This window comes from Takifugu flavidus, chromosome 13 (assembly GCF_003711565.1).
Source record: "Takifugu flavidus isolate HTHZ2018 chromosome 13, ASM371156v2, whole genome shotgun sequence".
NCBI classification, from domain to species: domain Eukaryota; kingdom Metazoa; phylum Chordata; class Actinopteri; order Tetraodontiformes; family Tetraodontidae; genus Takifugu; species Takifugu flavidus.
Window position 1 is genome coordinate 9,779,595 of NC_079532.1, and position 19,722 is coordinate 9,799,316.

Genomic DNA, 19,722 nt, shown 5'->3' on the forward strand with positions numbered 1-19,722 from the left:
ACAACAGCTACAGACACACAAACAGCAGCTAGAGACACACACAAACAGCAGCCACAGACACACAAACAGCAGCTAGAGACACACAAACAGCAGCTAGAGACACACAAACAGCAGCTACAGACACACAAACAACAGCTACAGACACACAAACAGCAGCCACAGACACACAAACAGCAGCTAGAGACACACAAACAGCAGCTAGAGACACACAAACAGCAGCTAGAGACACACAAACAGCAGCTACAGACCCAACTGGGCTTTAATTAGACTGTCTGTTAATAAATGACAGACCTGGAGATAGGATCAGGTGTTTTTAGTGGCAGTGCTTCACGTTTCGTCTTTGTCTTGGTTCACATTTCAAACGGCTGATAAGAGCTTACTAGAGATAACCGCCCAGTAACCGATGCTACCTTAAACTGAGTTTTGCACTTATATGGAGAACAGGTGCGACGTGAAACATCGGAGAGACCAGAAGAAGCAAATATTTCCATTTCAGATTTACAGTTTGCTCAGTTGGTGAGTGTCTGTGTGGAGCAATAGAACTGAGGGTTAGGGTTAGGTTAGGTTAGGGTTAGGGTTAGGTTAGGGTGAGGGTTAGGGTTAGGGTTAGGTTGGGTTAGTTTAGGGTGAGGGTTAGGTTGGGTTAGGGTTAGGTTGGGTTAGGTTAGGTTAGGGTGAGGGTTAGGGTTAGGGTTAGGGTTAGGTTAGGGCAGTGCTTCTCAATTACCGTATTGGCCCGAATATAAAACGGTGTTTTTTGCGTTGAAACAAGACTGAAAAAGTGGGGGTCGTCTTACAGTCGCGGTCTAGACATTATACCCATTCACAACGCTAGATGGCGCCAGATATATTTGAAGCGAATGCTGAACTTAACGTCCCAGGCCAAAGCGAACCCCTCTCACGAAGAAGAAAAATAAAAAATAGTGGTAAGAAAGAAAAGAGAAGAAAATAAGAGAAGAGATAACAGAAAATAGAGAAATGTAGCGACAATCTGGAGAAAAGTGGGTCGAAGATATAATCATTTGTTTCAGATGTACTGTAATTAATTTCTGTATAAAAATTAAATTTGGTGTTCAAAAAGTCTTTTTTCAAACTTGAGTCTTGAAAAAGAGGGGGTCGTCTTATAATCAGGGTCATCTTATATTCGGGCCAATACGGTATTTTCTGTTACGCCCCCCCTAGGAAGAAGAAAACATTTTGCGCCCCCCCCCCCCCCACCGTGACTATAATTTGTATCATTTGTCTATGAAATTGTTATAAGTACACCTCTGCATAACATTGTAGCCCTAACCCTAACCCTTATTAACATTAAAGAAAACAAAAAAAGAAAGAAATATAGACCAAAGCGGGATGATCGTTGCCAATATTCGGCACGTTTTTGCCGAAAAAACTCAAGCGGCTGATCAGCATTACTGGGGTGTAATGTCTTTAAGTTAGGGTTAGGGTTAGTGCTAGGGTTAACCAGGGTTAGGGTTAACCAGGGTTAGTGTTATCAGCGTGACTGGGGTGTAATGTCTTTAAGTTAGGGTTAGGGTTAGTGCTAGGGTTAACCAGGGTTAGGGTTAACCAGGGTTAGTGTTATCAGCGTGACTGGGGTGTAATGTCTTTAAGTGAGGGTTAGGGTTAACCAGGGTTAGGGTTAGGGTTAACCAGGGTTAGGGTTAACCAGGGTTAGGGTTATCAGCGTGACTGGGGTGTAATGTCTTTAAGTGAGGGTTAGTGTTAGGGTTAACCAGGGTTAGGGTTAACCAGGGTTAGTGTTATCAGCGTGACTGGGGTGTAAGTGTTAGGTTAGGGTGAGGGTTAGGGGGTTAGGGTTAGGTTAGGTTAGGGTGAGGGTTAGGGGGTTAGGGTTAGGGGTTAGGGTTAGGTTAGGGTTAGGTTAGGTTAGGGTTAGGGGGTTAGGGTTAGGTTAGGGTTAGGGGGTTAGGGTTAGTGTTAGCCAAAGCCACCTACTCCTTCACACCTCCCTGGTTCTCACTCTGTCCTCCATCCAGCAGTTCTTCTCTCCCTCCAGGCTCTCACCTAGCGCCTCCCTGTGGTCACCCCCTGCCATTGCCTCTTCTCCTTTTCTTGCTGCCATGATTGAAGGAAGAAGGCAAAGACAAAGCACTACGTTTATGTCACTCATATCAGCAGAAAGTATACATTTGCAAAGACATTAAATGGAAGTTGAATCTTTAGATTCTAAACTTATGGATAAAAGCCCTGACCTAACCCTAACCCTAACCCTAACCCTTTTTGTGTGCTACTTGATATGGTGACTTCAGTTGTGTCCTTATATATTGGAAACTTAGTTTTGGTAATTATTGCTTTCTAATGTAATCCCTATCTATATTGCTGGAATGCATTCTGCTAATATTCTGGATTATTTAAGTAATGATAAAGAATGGTACCATAAGGCCTTTCACAATACCCACAGGTGACAGACATCACTATTATTGGGCCCTAACCCTAACCCTAACCCAGCCCTAACCCTAACCCAGCCCTAACCCTAACCCCAGCCCTAACCCCAGCCTAAACCCTAACCCCAGCCCTAACCCCAGCCCTAACCCTAACCCAGCCCTAACCCCAGCCCTAACCCTAACCCCAGCCCTAAACCCAGCCCTAAACCTAACCCCAGCCCTAACCCTAACCCAGCCCTAACCCCAGCCCTAACCCTAACCCCAGCCCTAAACCCTAACCCCAGCCCTAAACCCTAACCCAGCCCTAACCCTAACCCAGCCCTAACCCAGCCCTAACCCTAACCCCAGCCCTAAACCCTAACCCAGCCCTAAACCCTAACCCCAGCCCTAAACCCAGCCCTAACCCTAACCCTAACCAGCCCTAACCCTAACCCAGCCCTAACCCTAACCCCAGCCCTAACCCCAGCCCTAACCCTAACCCCAGCCCTAACCCTAACCCCATCCCTAAACCCTAACCCCAGCCCTAAACCCAGCCCTAACCCTAACCCAGCCCTAAACCCAGCCCTAACCCTAACCCCAGCCCTAACCCCAGCCCTAACCCAGTCCAGGCCAGGTCATTCAGACATGCTCAGTGGGGTTTTTGGCATTAATCTTCTCCCTCCGGCTGCTCTGGGTACCAGGTGATGCCTCCATACGCTGTGAGCAGCTGGACCTCCTGCTACAGTGGGGGGCCGAGTTTCGCCGAACGTCATCCCAGCTGCCTGAAGGAGAGAAAGTGCTGGAAGATCTGGTGGCCTTTGATGTTGTCCTGGGAGACCTCAACTTTGATAACTGCTCCTCAGGTATGGAAGTCAATCTTCCCTCAGTTATGCATTTCATTTATCCATTCATATGCCAAATTCCAGGATATCCTGGAAATTCTACACTGTATTCCCTTGTGTTTTTTCAGAGGACAAACTGGAACAGCAGCATGCACTTTTTACCCAGTACAGGGACCCATGTCGCCTGGGGCCAGGAGAGGACAAGCCGTGGGCTCTGGGTAATGACACTTTAGCAAATAGTTCTGGAGCTCTGGAGTCGTGTGCTTGCTAATCGCTATCTTCCCTCATATTACTAGTGTTGCAAAAAGGTACAAAAAGCGCTTTCGTAAAATCTATGATGAAAAACGAAGAGTTAACACAATCGTAGACATAACATAATTCCCTGGTTGTTCCGTCATGTCCACTCCAGTTTCCCTGACTCGAGTGTCACTGCCACCTCACCGCCCATATGATTGTGCCATTGCCCTCCAGCCAGGCACCTCACCCCCTGGGGGTCCCTGTACCCCCAAGCAAAAGGCCATTGACACCATGCGGGTGACTCTGGCTGTGGGTCTCAGCCGTCCTTCTTCCTCTCCTGCTGCGGCCGGGTTTTTCTTTATAAGCATAGACGGCCCCGTCCACTGGGACACTGTCTTGACTATGTGGGCTTGGCAGCTTTACCATCAAGAATCGGTTAGGGTTAGGGTTAGGGTTATACCTAACCCTAACCCTAACCCCTCCCTGTCATTTCTTCCACTTTGGAACTCCTCCAGGGATCCACCCTTTTCACGACACTTAACCTACGCTACGCCTACCATCTTAGCCCTTAGCATGCTCACCTGTTAGCCCTTACCATGCTCACCTGTTAGCCCTTACCATGCTCACCTGTTAGCCCTTACCATGCTCACCTGTTAGCCCTTACCATGCTCACTGTTAGCCCTTACCATGCTCACATGTTAGCCCTTAGCATGCTCACCTGTTAGCCCTTACCATGCTCACCTGTTAGCCCTTAGCATGCTCACCTGTTAGCCCTTACCATGCTCACCTGTTAGCCCTTAGCATGCTCACCTGTTAGCCCTTACCATGCTCACCTGTTAGCCCTTAGCATGCTCACCTGTTATCCCTTAGCATGCTCACCTGTTAGCCCTTACCATGCTCACCTGTTAGCCCTTAGCATGCTCACCTGTTAGCCCTTACCATGCTCACCTGTTAGCCCTTAGCATGCTCACCTGTTATCCCTTAGCATGCTCACCTGTTAGCCCTTACCATGCTCACCTGTTAGCCCTTACCATGCTCACCTGTTAGCCCTTAGCATGCTCACCTGTTAGCCCTTACCATGCTCACCTGTTAGCCCTTAGCATGCTCACCTGTTAGCCCTTAGCATGCTCACCTGTTAGCCCTTAGCATGCTCACCTGTTAGCCCTTACCATGCTCACCTGTTAGCCCTTAGCATGCTCACCTGTTAGCCCTTACCATGCTCACCTGTTAGCCCTTACCATGCTCACCTGTTAGCCCTTACCATGCTCACCTGTTAGCCCTTAGCATGCTCACCTGTTAGCCCTTACCATGCTCACCTGTTAGCCCTTAGCATGCTCACCTGTTAGCCCTTAGCATGCTCACCTGTTAGCCCTTAGCATGCTGGCCCTGCCTGTCTTGGACTTTCCAACCCGACTCAGAGTTGCATCCTCTTGTGTGGTGTTCTCTACCTCCCACCTGGCGTCTTTACATGTGCCGTTGTCCACAAGTCACCAATAAAGCTCGTTATTAAGCGTTGGGAACTGCTGTGGATCCTAGCACATCAGGGGCTGATAGTCTGATAGTGCCGTCCAATTTTTGCTGTATCCATGGAAACAAAAAAGGCAAATCATTCCTAAAATTACTTTTACATGTAACCAAGATTAAATGACTAATCTGATTATCATATCATCATTTTGACAGCTATTAATATTAATATAATATCAATCCACCTGTTTCTACGGGCATGCACACATTTTCTTTGGCTTCCAATAAAATTGATTGTTAAAAGATCTTAATGTACTGGAAAGTTAGGATAAATACTATCGGAAATACGGGATGTGCCGAAATTAAAGGATGTTGGAAGTTAGAATTCAGTATCGTGCAGAAAACTGTTCATTGCACTCTAAACCTGAATGTGTGACACTTTCTGAACATTACTCTGTGTATCCATGGCAACGGCCTAACAACTAAAACCTACTTTTAGTGTAGCGAAAAAGATCTGGCTGCTCATCAGACGCCCACTCGTCAGAAGAGCGCCGCCCTGAGAGCCACTCGTACGTCACAGAATATTTTAAAGGCTCGTCGTGCTGTACGGAGACGCTGTCTCTTCTTCTTTGGTGGTTCTTCTGGGTCACCATCACAGGGTTAGGGTCCTCCAGCTGCTGCTATCCTGAGCATCTTTCCCTTCATTTAGAACAATGACACAGTAAATAGATTATAGAAATGTAACCACATACATCATTGGAACCTATATTTTATTAAACTTTTCTGGGTTTTTAGTGGAGCCACATGTTCATTTGTCTTTAAAGATTGTTACATGCAAGTGTTATCATTAACTTTGGACTTAAACAATTATTACAATTATCTCAATGAGCCTGGTCGGCATTTTATTAAGTCACCACAGCATTCCGAGCATTTATCCGATATTCATGGAGGTTATTGGAATAAAAGCCACAGCAAAGATGATGCCGCCTTCTTAAAGTATCATATAGAACCTGATATACGTGTCTGTCTAACCCTGAACCCTAACCCTGACCCTAAACTTGACCCTGAACCCTAAACTTGACCCTAACCCTGAACCCTAAACTTGACCCTAACCCTAACCCTGAACCCTGAACCCTAAACTTGACCCTAACCCTGACCCTAACCCTAAACCCTGACCCTGAACCCTAAACTTGACCCTAACCCTAAACCCTGACCCTAACCCTGACCCTAACCCTGACCCTAACCCTAACCCTAAACCCTGACCCTGACCCTAACCCTGACCCTGACCCTGACACTGACCCTGACCCTGACCTGACCCTGACCCTAACCCTGACCCTGACCCTGACCCTAACCCTAACCCTAAACCCTGACCCTAACCCTGACCCTGACCCTGACCCTGACCCTAACCCTGACCCTGACACTGACACTGACCCTGACCCTGACACTGACACTGACACTGACCCTGACCCTGACCCTGACCCTAACCCTGACCCTGACCCTGACCCTAACCCTGACCCTGACCCTGACCCTAACCCTATTCTGTCATTCACAAGGCACGTTACTGGATCCCAGTGGCCTTTACGATGAGGAGGTCAGTTCCGCTGAAAGTTTACAAAAGTAAGTCTAACAAATGTTTGAGATTTTCTTTTTTTATTGGTGAAATAAAACTTTTGCCTTTATCTTATCTGATCCTTGACTGACTTCTTCTCGAACCCTAACCTTTGGTGACCTCTCAGTTATCATTTGGACTTCTTTGTAATAGCTCGGGGGTGTTTTCATGTGTTTTAGAGTGATGGAGAATGAGGAGGGGAGGAAGGAGTACCTGGCGTTCCCTCCCAGTAAGAGCCAGTGTCCCGCCAGCAGTCAGAAGGGGAGGAAGATTCCGCTGAAGGGCAACGGCCGGCGGATTGACTACATCCTGTACAGGGACCAGGGCCTGCAGCAGGACTGGAAGATGGTACTGTTTCATATTACCTCATACATGCAAGTCAACTAATAGGACTTTGTTTTTCCAATTAAATAATGTGGGAAAGAAACTGTTTTATTACTGAGTGAATTATATAAAAGCATAAAAATATAGACAAGTTCTGAAAAATGATTAAGTGTATTAACCCTATCAACAGGAGGTGATCAACCACCATAACTGTAACCACACAGAATCGCCCCCCCCCCATAGAAACCAGGAGCCCTGTGCTCCTCAGCCCAGCTCCCAACACACGTTTAGGGTCAGGGTTAGGGTTAGGGTTAGGGTTAGAGGACGGTTAGGGTTAGAGGGTTAGGGTTAGGGGTTAGGATCAGGGTTAGAGGGTTAGGGTTAGGATCAGGGTCAGGGTTAGGATTAGGATCAGGGTTAGGGTTTAGGGTCAGAGTTAGGGTTACATTAGGGTTTAGGGTCACGGTCAGGGTTAGGGTTACATTAGGGTTAGGGTCAGGGTTAGGATTAGGGTTAGGGTTACCTGAACTGTCTCACCCCACAATAGCCTGGTTGTTCAGGCTAAAAGAATCGATGGAACAAATCTGCTCACCTGGTTCTCAGACAGATTCCGATCATCTCCAATCAAACGTCCTTTCTCTAACCCTAACCCTAACCCTAACCCTCTCTAACCCTAACCCTAACCCTATCTCTAACCCGAACCCTTTCTCTAACCCTAACCCTCTAACCCTAACCCTAACCCTAACCCTCTAACCCTAACCCTAACCTAACCCTTTCTCTAACCCTAACCCTCTAACCCTAACCTAACCCCTAACCCTTCTCTAACCCTAACCCTCTAACCCTAACCCTAACCCTAACCCTCTAACCCTAACCCTAACCCTTTCTCTAACCCTAACCCTCTAACCCTAACCCTAACTCTTTCTCTAACCCAAACCCTCTAACCCTAACCCCTAACCCCTAACCCTGACCCTTTTTCTAACCCTAACCCTCTAACCCTAACCCTTTCTCTAACCCGAACCCTTTCTCTAACCCTAACCCTTTCTCTAACCCTAACCCTAACCCTCGAACCCGAACCCTAACCCTCTAACCCTAACCCTCTAACCCCAACTCTCTAACCCTAACCCTAACCCTTTCTCTAACCCTAACCCTCGAACCCCAACCCTCTAACCCTAACCCTAACCCTCTAACCCTAACCCTAACCCTAACCCTAACCCTAACCCTCTAACCCGAACCCTCTAACCCTAACCCTCTAACCCTCTAACCATAACCCTAACCCTCTAACCCCAACCCTCTAACCCCAACCCTCTAACCCTAACCCTTTCTCTAACCCTAACCCTCTAACCCTAACCCTAACCCTCTAACCCTAACCCTTTCTCTAACCCTAACCCTTTCTCTAACCCTAACCCTAACCCTAACCCTCTAACCATAACCCTAACCCTCTAACCCCAACCCTCTACCCTAACCCTTTCTCTAACCCTAACCCGCTAACCTAACCCCCTAACCCTAACCCTCTAACCCTAACCCTCTAACCCTGTAACCCCAACCCTCTAACCATAACCCTAACCCTCTAACCCTAACCCTCTAACCCTAACCCTCTAACCCTAACCCTAACCCTAACCCTAACCCTCTAACCCCAACCCTCTAACCCTAACCCTAACCCCTAACCCCTAACCCTAACCCTAACCCTAACCCTTTCTCTAACCCTAACCCTTTCTCGCCCTGCAGGACATTGAAGATTACAGCTTTGTCACCCAACTGGCTGGTCTCACTGATCACCTGTCTGTCGCCATGCGATTGGCTGTTTCTGCTGGTGAAGAGGAGCCGTAGGTGGACCATCGGAGCTTCAATGCTGCCACGGCTACAGGAGGAGAAAAGACTGGAGGGAATTGTGGATCTTCAGAACCACTTTACTGGACAAAAAGTGGGTTCAACAAGGACAAATGAGTCATGTTAGTGGAGATGAAACAGGCAGAGGGGAGATAAGCAGGGTTAGGGTTAGGTTAGTTTAGGTTAGGGTTAGGAGACAGAAGGGGTTGGTCTATGTGCACAGACCACACACACAGACACACACCCCCAGACACACCCCCACACCCATACACCCACACACCCACACCCCCACACACACTCCTGTTCTGGCTGTTATTAGCAGGTTTTCCTCACTTCAGGGACGTTGGGTTAGGGTCAGTTTCTAGCGACCCGTCCAGAGGAAGCACTTCGCTGACCGGCCGTCTCAACGGCGTCCTGCTCCTTTTCCTCCTGTTGGTCAGGCCGGATCTCCGCGTTATTGCTCATTCCCAGGAACCTCAACAAGTGTCTTTTTTCTACAGAAATCAAAGTAGACTTTTAAAAATAGAAAAGTGAGATGGTTTTTATTGTCCCCACAATACTTTTATAGACAATTTCAATGCCTGTTTAATATAAATGTATCAAAAATGACAATTCATGATGTAGAGAAGGAAAGTCTAACGCCATGCTAGAAGCATGTTCCTCAGAGGGTTGGGCAGGAGTGTTTGAATGGAGAAGGTGCATGATGGGAAATCCTCCCAGTTTACATGATTACTGCAGATGCCTGAAACATTGACGGCCTTCGTCATCACTGCTGGATGCTTGTGCACGTGAGGTAGCATAGAATTTAAAGCCTTGCACGCAACCACACCAACACCTTATTCAACGGAACCATGCAGCTCCAGGTTGGTGCTCTAAATGGTTTTCTTTTCCCAAATATTGAATACATTTTAAAATTTTAAACATTTTAAAATAAGGCACTTATTCCATTAATTTATGGCTTCGCTCATGAAAAGAGGCTTGAAGCTGGACAAGCTTTGATGCTTCTTCCTGACATGAGTGCAAACATGTCGAGCTGAGGGTTAGGGTTGGGTTAGGGTTGGTTGGGTTAGGTTAGGGTTGGGTTAGAGTTGGGTTAGGGTTGGGTTAGGGTTGGGTTGGGTTAGGTTAGGGTTGGGTTAGAGTTGGGTTAGGGTTGGGTTAGGTTGGGTTAGGGTTGGTTAGAGTTGGGTTAGGGTTGGTTGGGTTAGGGTTAGGGTTGGGTTAGGTTGGGTTGGGTTAGGGTGGGTTAGAGTTGGGTTAGGGTTGGGTTGGGTTAGGGTTAGGGTTGGGTTAGAGTTGGGTTAGGGTTGGGTTAGGTTAGGGTTGGGTTAGGTTAGGGTTGGGTTAGGGTTAGGTTAGGGTTGGGTTAGGGTTAGGTTAGGGTTGCGTTAGCTTAGGTTAGGGTTGGGTTAGGTTAGGGTTGGGTTGAGTTAGGTTAGGGTTGGGTTGGGTTAGGTTAGGGTTAGAGTTGGGTTTAGGTTAGGTTAGGGTTGGGTTAGGATTAGGGTTAGGTTAGGGTTAGAGGGTTAGGGTTAGGTTAGGGTTAGAGGGTTAGGTTAAGGTTAGCTGAGCTGAGCGCAGAGTCTCACCAGTTCCTGTCAAACTGATGATCCAGAAAATGTCCCTAACCCTAACCCTAACCCTAACCCTAACCCTAACTCTTTCATGGCAGCAAACATTCATAAACATAATTAGAATCCCGCAATAATCTATAAACAAAACAGAAAACTAATTAGGCCCACTAATGTAAACGTCAGACTTTATATAGACTTGCAGTGTTCATGATATATGAAGAATTGCAGAATGTGTTCTGCGTTAAGGCCAGAGACGATGGTGTCGAACCAGATTCAGTCAGGACAACCTTCAAGAGAAACCCATGAAGGTAATCTGGAGGTCATGAAGAGGTGACGCGTGTATGAATGGAAATGCCCCTATTTTTAAATCCATTCACCTCGTGGACTAACCCTAACCCAGTGAGCTGAAGCCTCCCCACGACAGGGTTAGGGTTAGGGTCACGATCAGGGTTAGGGTCAGGGTTAGGGTTAGCATCCTGGCCTCATGGAGAGAGGAGTAATGCAGGAGCTGCTCACGGTGCCCAACGAGGCTAGATCTAGATGGAAGCTCCCAACACAATCGGGAAAGACTCCCTCACTGAACTTTCTGAGACTTGGGACAAGAACCTGCTCCGAAGAAGATCATCTGGTGTGAATGTGCAAGAACGGCTTCAATCTCCTCGTTGCTCCTGTGGACCATCATCCAAAGGAGATGGAGTGCAGCCACATTATGAAGAATCCTCCCTTATAAAGTTAAGCATATTTCTTCTTTTCTAATCATTTTTGTGGACTTTTCCTACAAACATTGTGACCGAGTCCCTCTCTTCCATGAGCAAGAACCTACATCACTAATGAACTCGTGCACAACTGGACCAAAGTATTGAACTTTCATCGTATACATTCCTCAAGAACCCGTGGAGCAGTTTAGCAGTGGTGACTGCTGGTGTTTCCATCCATGTTTACAACAGCCTTTCTTACCTGCCTACCTGTCTCACAGACACCTGTGCAGGGTTAGGGTTAGGGTTAGCGTTAGCTAACCTGTGCAGGGTTAGGGTTAGGGTTAGCGTTAGCTAACCTGTGCAGGGTTAGGGTTAGGGTTAGGGTTAGCTAACCTGTGCAGGTGTCAGCAACCCGCTGAGAGTTCTGTCTGTTATGTTCCACACGAGTTCATGTCACGTATCCCTGATGCTCTGCTGGGAGGTTAGACGGGTTGGAAGCTGCCAGACGGAATTCCGTTTGCCGACCTGTTCAGTGCTCGGATGCTGCCGGCCATTTTGTTACTTGGAGTTTTTTGGGATGCGTCTCCTCCCCCTCGAGTACAATTAATACATTTGAATTGAGGTTTCCCAATTCCACCCAAAGTTGGAAACTGGTGTGGAAAATAGTTGAAAATGATCAGAATTCTGTTTTATTGTTTTTACTATTGAATTACTACTGTCTGTTGTTATTGCATTATTATTATTATTATTATTATTATTATTATTATTATTATTATTATTATTATTATTACTGTTATTATTATCATTAATCTTATTATTATTAATCTTAATAATATTATTGTTATTATCATCATTATTTGTGTTAATATCATTATTGTTACTATTATTATTGTTATTATTGTTGTTGTTGAGAAATGATCGTTCGGGATGCAAACATGAGATGTTATAGGTTCCAGGATCTTTTTGCTTTTTAAGTCATCGGTTGTTTATTGTTCGGAGCGCTCGTTCATGTCCGGTTCTGGTTCCGGTTCCGTTTCTGGTGAATTATCTGTGAGCCAAATACTTTAATAACAATATCTCCTGCCAAGTCAAATTGGACTTTTTTATCAGAGATAAAAATAAGTGGACATTTTGTCTTCATGCTGAGCTTGGCTGATGTGTAAAACTTTACAACTTTAAAAGCAAATGTTTGGAATCGGGGAATGCTCCTTCTTTTACTCATCCTGGGGGGGGGCGCTTTAAGTTAGCATACCTTGTGCGCTGGTGTCCTCGTCCCACTCAGGACAAATGTTGGGCAGCAGTTCTGAGATGATGAACACGGAGCTTCTCTAGTCGCACGTATTGTATAATAATGCTTCAAGCTTGTAACCTCAATGCAGGTGAACCCTCACTTTTCAACCTTCTCTGCTCTGATTCTGTGTTTTTGGTTAAAGATTTATTGGAATTGAGGGGTCGTCTCTTGGGAGGGTCACTGAGCTTGTCTCTGCTATGTGGCTGAGGGATTCATTCTTTCTCTTTTTGAGCTGCATTTTTTCTTTCACCTTTTAAAAAGAAACAAAGGAGTTTTTCCTTCACCACGTGTCTTTGTGTCATTATTTGACCTCAGAGGGTTTCAGGGTGGAGGTCATTCACAGATTTAGACACCAAATATTTTGATCTGATTGACCCCAAGTTCCACGTGTGTAGTAGTGGGCCGATAGCTTCCTTCTTTCGATAACACAATGAAGTCATTGTGATGTATGGAAAACACATTGCCCTTTTCTGAGTGCAAGTATGGGGAAGTGAAAGAAGCATGGGGGAGTTTTGATCTTTAAGAACAGGGCGAAAGCCAGTCCGGAAATTTGCTCAAGGGACTTTGTTAACGTGTCAAAAAGCAGTGAAACCGAAACAAATCAAGTGATGAAGATCCAAATGATTCCCCCCCAAAAGTTTATTGATTCTAAACGCGTACATCATTTTTTGCCAAAACTACAAAAGCATGTTGATTAGCTAGTTGATTAGCTATCGCCAAAGGATTTTATGCTGTGAGGGGCATACCCCCGAGCTTTGATCTCACTAATAGCCAAACCCCGAGCTTTGATCTCACGAATAGACAAACCCCCGAGCTTTGATCTCACGAATAGACAAACCCCCGAGCTTTGATCTCACGAATAGACAAACCCCCGAGCTTTGATCTCACGAATAGACAAACCCCGAGCTTTGATCTCACGAATAGACAAACCCCCGAGCTTTGATCTCACGAATAGACAAACCCCCGAGCTTTGATCTCATTAATAGACTAACCCCCGAGCTTTGATCTCACTAAAAGGCACCAAACAAGCGTGCTCAGGGGCCACGCACAGTGGCGGCGTCCACATCAGGCGCTCTTGATTCTGTGGAGATGCACATGTCAGCATGTCTGCTGAGCAGAAAGACCGAGCAGTCTTTCAGAGGAGATCTCAGATGGCAGAATTAGCATGAGCATCCGTGTTTATCGGTGCGTCTTGCTATATTTGGTATTTGGGGGGTGTTCACCACAAGCACGGACCGCCACTGGGTACAAATATGCACGTACATTAAAAAGGTTATAGAAATAAGTTCAAAATCTGGTCTCATATATGTCTCACTTAATTATTGTAGCGATAGCAAAGACAGAGCACGTCTCATTTTGGAATGGACTGGGCAGTGCTAATCTGCCTCACCCAGACACGGCTGTTAACGAACCAAGTGTTCATTCATTTAACATGTCCAAACCTATGCAGCCGTTGCATCTGGCACCTGATTCATGAATTTCCACATGATCAGAATAGCGACATGAATCGTAGTTACATGTCTGAAATGGCTGCAGGGTGTTTTTGTTCCACCCGACAGGACTCGAGAGCTTCATTTGACTCAGGGTGAAGCACAGAAAAGTGCTTTTAGTCACTCGCGCAGCAGAAAATGTGGTCGTGCTTCATGTTTAACGGTCGGTAAACTGAAGCATCTGAAGCGTGAAGAAGTAAAAAGACTCCACCTTGTTGAAGCCAGATGTGATTAAAAATGAGATTTCAAGATATGATTCAAGAGAAATACTCCATCAAAGTGAGTCTTTCATGGGACAGGTGCTCGTGTATCCCAGAATGTTAGGCCCGTATGGACCACTGGAAGGAGGCTTGATCACAAACATCAAAGCCTTTGAATCCTTTCATGGACCAACATCCAGAACATGCAGAGAGGAAGCGTTTCAGCCGAGGACGAGAAAATAGATGGTTGTACAAGAGAAAGTAGCTTAAAAAGTGCAAATAAAATATATGTTGTGAGTGTGTGTGTGTGAGTGTGTGTGTGTGTGTGTGTGTGAGTGTGTGTGTGTGTGTGTGTGTCTGAGTGTGTGTGAGTGTGTGTGTCTGAGTGTGTGTGTGTGAGTGTGTAGGTGTGTGTGTGTGTGTGTGTGTGTGTAAGTGTGTGTGTGTGTGTGGTGTGTGTGTGTGTGGTGAGTGTGTGTGTGTGTGTGTGTCTGAGTGTGTGTGAGTGTGTGTGTCTGAGTGTGTGTGTGTGAGTGTGTAAGTGTGTGTGTGTGTGAGTGTGTGTAAGTGTGTGTGTCTGAGTGTGTGTGTGAGTGTGTGTGAGTGTGTGTGTCTGACTCTGTGTGTATGTGTGTGTGTGTGTGTGAGTGTGTGTGTGTGTGTGAGTGTGTGTGTGTGGTGTGTGTGTGAGTGTGTGTGTGTGTGTGTGTTGTGTGTGTGAGTGTGTGTGTGAGTGTGTGTGTGTGTGGTGTGAGTGTGTGTGTGTGTGTTGTGTGTGTGTGTGTGTGAGTGTGTGTGTGTAGTTCATCTGAAAGCTGCTGTAGTTTCCCAGTCTAACTTCCTCTCTTTGAACAATGTTCGTTGTCATCAGGCAACATTTCCATGTAAAATTCAGAGCATTTCTAAACAGCAGTTCGGGTTAGAGTTAGGTTAGTAGTTACTCGGTACTTCAGTTCGGGTTAGGTTAGTAGTTACTCGGTACTTCAGTTAGGGTTAGAGTTAGGTTAGTAGTTACTCGGTACTTCAGTTAGGGTTAGAGTTAGGTTAGTAGTTACTCGGTACTTCAGTTCGGGTTAGGTTAGTAGTTACTCAGTACTTCAGTTAGGGTTAGGGTTAGGTTAGTAGTTACTCAGTACTTCAGTTAGGGTTAGAGTTAGGTTAGTAGTTACTCAGTACTTCAGTTAGGGTTAGAGTTAGGTTAGTAGTTACTCAGTACTTCAGTTAGGGTTAGGGTTAGAGTTAGGTTAGTAGTAGTAGTAGATTGGCTGTTGTTATTGTCTTGGCGTGTCTAAGCCTAAAATATGCAGGTGTGAATTTTAGTGAAATGCTATTAAACGATGGAGAAAAATGAGTTTAAACTGCAACAGAGACAGAAATAGTGACATCACACTGCACCTGAAACTCTCAGCATGGGAAGTTTTGGTCACGAAACCCCCCCCCCCCCCACTCCTATTAGATATTATTATACTTCCTCATTTAAGGCTGCCCACAGGCCGGATCACTGAATGTCCCTTTTAAGCAAAGTGAAAAGGGACGTTGATGAAATCCCCAACACGTCACTCTGTTTTCAAAATTAGAGATGTCCCTGTTGGTCTTTCACCGTATAAATGTGGCTTTAGGTGGAGTTGAAGCTCACACAGCAGAGAGGCCAGGGTTGCTACAGCTCAACACACACACACACACACACACACACTCTGGGAAATGGCTGCTCCTCGACTTGCTCTGGCTGGATTTGTGCTGCTGCTGGCTGTGATCACTGTGACGGAAGGTAAGTTCACCTTAATAAGACTTTACCCATACACGTGTGTGTGTGTGTGTGTGTGTGTGTGTGTGTGTGTGTGTGTGTGTGTGTGTGTGAGAGAGAGAGTATGAGTATGGTCTCTGCTTTTATCTACATTACTTAATCTTACAATCTGTTCATTGTAAACCGCAGTATCAGACAAACGGGCCACCCAGGAAAATAACAAAGAAATAAAAAAGAACGTGCAGTTCATTTGTGCATGTGTTCAAAGGTCTGCGTGGTTTTGGACCAAGGAGATGCTGCACAAGGTTCAATAAGAGGCAGGTGCAACAAGACAAAGTGTTGAGCTACACCAGGACCAGCCAGCGCTGCGCCACCCCCGGAGTCTTGTAAGTGCAGAAGTTAACTGGGATGTAGTGTTTTCATGTAGGGATGTGCTGACCCTGAGTGTGTGTGTGTGTGTGTGTGTTTCTTCAGCCTGAAAACAGTGGGTGGGAATACTCTGTGTGCCAGATCTTCAGTCGACTGGGTGAAAGATCTCATCAGACACCTGGATGCCAAATCTGCCCACATTGGGGAGACGTCCAACCTGTAACCATGGCAACAGGGTGTCCATGCTCAGGCCCTGCCAGGAGCTCCACAGGCTCTTCGTACAATTCTTGTGACGCAGTGAATAGTTTGTCTAAATTGTCACACAATCTGATGTGCATGATCTTAAGCTAAACGTCTGCTTTTTTGAGTGATATATAGTGAAAGCTTTAGATTAACAGCATTTTGCCCGTTATGCACATGGAAAGATGAATTTTTATGAAATAAATTTGCTTCTGATTCTGTGGAGAGTAGAACACAACACTTCATGTTCATCCATCAATATGAACTATTGCTGTCAGTATGACCAAAAATATTTATGCGGTATTTATCAATTGATTTTTGAATTAAAGCTCAATGATGTATCAAAATTTGGAATCTGTTGGAATCTGTCTCATGTGTTACCGATGACGGTTTGCTGTTTTTTTACGGTCATTTTTGTTTTTTTCTTTTCCAAATTGGTTTGTGGAAAGAAGCAGACCCAAAGAAAACTTTACAATAACCATAGTATATAACGACCATAAGCAGAAAAACCTAGAAATATTCCTTCATTACTAACGACCCATCTAAGCAGAGATGGGCTTCCCTCGCCCTACACACATCCTCCAGCAACAGAACCGGTGTCCAACATGCACCAGAACCAGAACCATCTCTCAGAATCTGGGAGTTCCCCTGATGAGGGGCCAGACATTTCCAACTTCCTCTCCTGAAAGCAGAACCCACACACCACCAGGGGGCGTCAGTGGACAGCGAAGTCCCCCTCTTTACCCACGACCTCCAGCCTACGGTGTCCTGGTGCATCGATGGACACTCTTACACTCGAATGTGGTGTTCGTTACGGACAAGGTGCGACTGGCACAGGAGTCCAATAACAGACCATCCACATTCTGATGATGGAGGCCCTTTGGCCCAATCGTTAGGGTTCGGGTCAGAGGGTTCGGGTCAGAGGGTTAGGGTCAGAGGGTTAGGGTTCGGGTCAGAGGGTTAGGGTCAGAGGGTTAGGGTTCGAGTCAGAGGGTTCAGGTCAGAGGGTTAGGGTCAGAGGGTTCGGGCAGAGGGTTAGGGTCAGAGGGTTCAGGACAGAGGGTTGGGTTAGGGTCAGAGGGTTCGGGGCAGAGGGTTCGGGTTAGGGTTAGGGTCAGAGGGTTCGGGTTAGGGTCAGAGGGTTCAGGACAGAGGGTTTGGGTTAGGGTCAGAGGATTCGGGGCAGAGGGTTCGGGTTAGGGTCAGAGGGTTAGGGTTAGGGTCAGAGGGTTCGGGTTAGGGTCAGAGGGTTTGGGTTAGGGTCAGAGGGTTAGGGTCAGAGGGTTAGGGTCAGAGGGTTCGGGCAGAGGGTTAGGGGCAGAGGGTTCGGGTTAGGGTCAGAGGGTTAGGGTTAGGGTCAGAGAGTTAGGGTTAGGGTCAGAGGGTTCGGGCAGAGGTTTGGGTTAGGGGCAGAGGGTTCGGGTTAGGGTCAGAGGGTTAGGGTTAGGGTTAGGGTCAGAGGTTCGGGGCAGAGGGTTCGGGTTAGGGTCAGAGGGTTAGGGTTAGGGTCAGAGGGTTCGGGCAGAGGGTTCGGGTTAGGGTCAGAGGGTTAGGGTCAGAGGGTTCGGGCAGAGGGTTAGGGGCAGAGGGTTCGGGTTAGGGTCAGAGGGTTAGGGTCAGAGGGTTCGGCAGAGGGTTCGGGTTAGGGTCAGAGGGTTAGGGTTAGGGTCAGAGGGTTCGGGCAGAGGGTTCGGGTTAGGGTCAGAGGGTTAGGGTCAGAGGGTTAGGGTTAGGGTCAGAGGGTTCGGGCAGAGGGTTCGGGTTAGGGTCAGAGGGTAGGGTCAGAGGGTTCGGGCAGAGGGTTCGGGTTCGGGTTAGGGTTAGGGTCAGAGGGTTCGGGTTAGGGTCAGAGGGTTTGGGTTAGGGTCAGAGGGTTAGGGTTAGGGTCAGAGGGTTAGGGTCAGAGGGTTCGGGCAGAGGGTTAGGGTTAGGGTCAGAGAGTTAGGGTTAGGGTCAGAGGGTTCGGGCAGAGGGTTCGGGTTAGGGTCAGAGGGTTCGGGCAGAGGGTTAGGGGCAGAGGGTTCGGGGTAGGGGTCAGAGGGTTAGGGTTAGGGTCAGAGGTTTCGGGCAGAGGGTTCGGGCAGAGGGTTAGGGGCAGAGGGTTCGGGTTAGGGTCAGAGGGTTAGGGTCAGAGGGTTCGGGCAGAGGGTTCGGGTTAGGGTCAGAGGGTTAGGGTTAGGGTCAGAGGGTTCGGGCAGAGGGTTCGGGTTAGGGTCAGAGGGTTAGGGTCAGAGGGTTAGGGTTAGGGTCAGAGGGTTCGGGCAGAGGGTTCGGGTTAGGGTCAGAGGTTAGGGTCAGAGGGTTCGGGCAGAGGGTTAGGGGCAGAGGGTTCGGGTTAGGGTCAGAGGGTTAGGGTAGGGTCAGAGGGTTAGGGTTAGGGTCAGAGGGTTCGGGCAGAGGGTTCGGTTAGGGTCAGAGGGTTAGGGTCAGAGGGTTCGGGCAGAGGGGGGGCAGAGGGTTCGGGTTAGGGTCAGAGGGTTAGGTTAGGGTCAGAGGGTTCGGGGCAGAGGGTTAGGGTTAGGGTCAGAGGGTTAGGGTCAGAGGGTTAGGGTTAGGGTCAGAGGGTTCGGGGCAGAGGGTTAGGGTTAGGGTCAGGGGTTAGGGTCAGAGGGTTAGGGTTAGGGTCAGAGGGTTCGAGGGCGGGAGGGTTCGGGTTAGGGTCAGAGGGTTAGGGTCAGAGGGTTCGGGCAGAGGGTTAGGGGCAGAGGTTCGGGGTAGGGTCAGAGGGTTCGGGGCAGAGGGTTAGGGTTAGGGTCAGAGGGTTCGGGGCAGAGGGTTAGGGTTGGTTAGGGTCAGGGAGGGTTAGGGTCAGAGGGTTAGGGTTAGGGTCAGAGGGTTCGGGCAGAGGGTTAGGGTTAGGGTCAGAGGGTTAAGGTCAGAGGGTTTGGGCAGAGGGTTAGGGTCAGAGGGTTAGGGCCGTATGAAATCTTACCGCAGGCCGTGATTGGCCCCCGGGCCGGACTTTGGACATGCCTGACCTAAAGGTAGACCTGGAGGAAGACCTGGAGGTAGACCTGGAGGTAGACCTGGAGGTAGACCTGGAGGTAGTGGTGTCATGCCATCCAGCGCCACTGTGCACCACTTAAATGTCTTAGTGCTGGAGCCCACAGAGTGGACGGTGGTCCAAGCCCAACCACTTTAGAGGCCTGGTAATTCTACCATGGTTTGGTTTATGATCAGATGCTGCACAAAAGGCATTAAAAGCAGTAGTTCATATATGTACATTACTCACTGATTATTTTATTGTATCGTTTATGTTTTTGTCTTTGTACACTTTTATGCCTCACTACCGCTGGCTAATGGTGTATTGTTCTGAATGTTAAAAAAGAAATGACTGAGCGGCCATTTTGTGATGATGGGTGCCAATAGCGCTCTTGTGGTAAATTGAACGGATGTCTGCTTTTATGCTATTTCACTGTGAGTTTTAAA

The 19,722-nt window shown here is 47.4% G+C and overlaps 2 protein-coding genes across 5 annotated transcripts in view; both read left to right on the forward strand.

Annotated features, from left to right (window-relative positions):
* Nucleotides 1-9,754, forward strand: part of smpd3 (sphingomyelin phosphodiesterase 3) — a 36,249-nt gene extending 26,495 nt beyond the window's left edge. For all 4 annotated transcript variants that reach the window (XM_057052273.1, XM_057052272.1, XM_057052276.1 and 1 more), the window contains 5 exons: nucleotides 3,086-3,247; nucleotides 3,355-3,444; nucleotides 6,481-6,544; nucleotides 6,716-6,884; nucleotides 8,586-9,754. In XM_057052273.1, coding sequence (XP_056908253.1) covers nucleotides 3,086-3,247; nucleotides 3,355-3,444; nucleotides 6,481-6,544; nucleotides 6,716-6,884; nucleotides 8,586-8,687 — 587 coding nt within the window. In that variant the 3' untranslated portion in view covers nucleotides 8,688-9,754. The remainder of the gene's footprint in view (nucleotides 1-3,085; nucleotides 3,248-3,354; nucleotides 3,445-6,480; nucleotides 6,545-6,715; nucleotides 6,885-8,585) is intronic.
* A 5,796-nt stretch (nucleotides 9,755-15,550) lies between these two features.
* On the forward strand, nucleotides 15,551-16,647 carry LOC130536771 (monocyte chemotactic protein 1B-like). The gene is made up of 3 exons (XM_057052932.1): nucleotides 15,551-15,708; nucleotides 15,953-16,070; nucleotides 16,159-16,647. Exons 1-3 carry the CDS (start codon nucleotides 15,642-15,644, stop codon nucleotides 16,274-16,276), a joined length of 303 nt encoding a protein of 100 aa, XP_056908912.1. The 5' UTR covers nucleotides 15,551-15,641; the 3' UTR covers nucleotides 16,277-16,647.
* The last annotated feature ends 3,075 nt before the right edge of the window (nucleotides 16,648-19,722 follow it).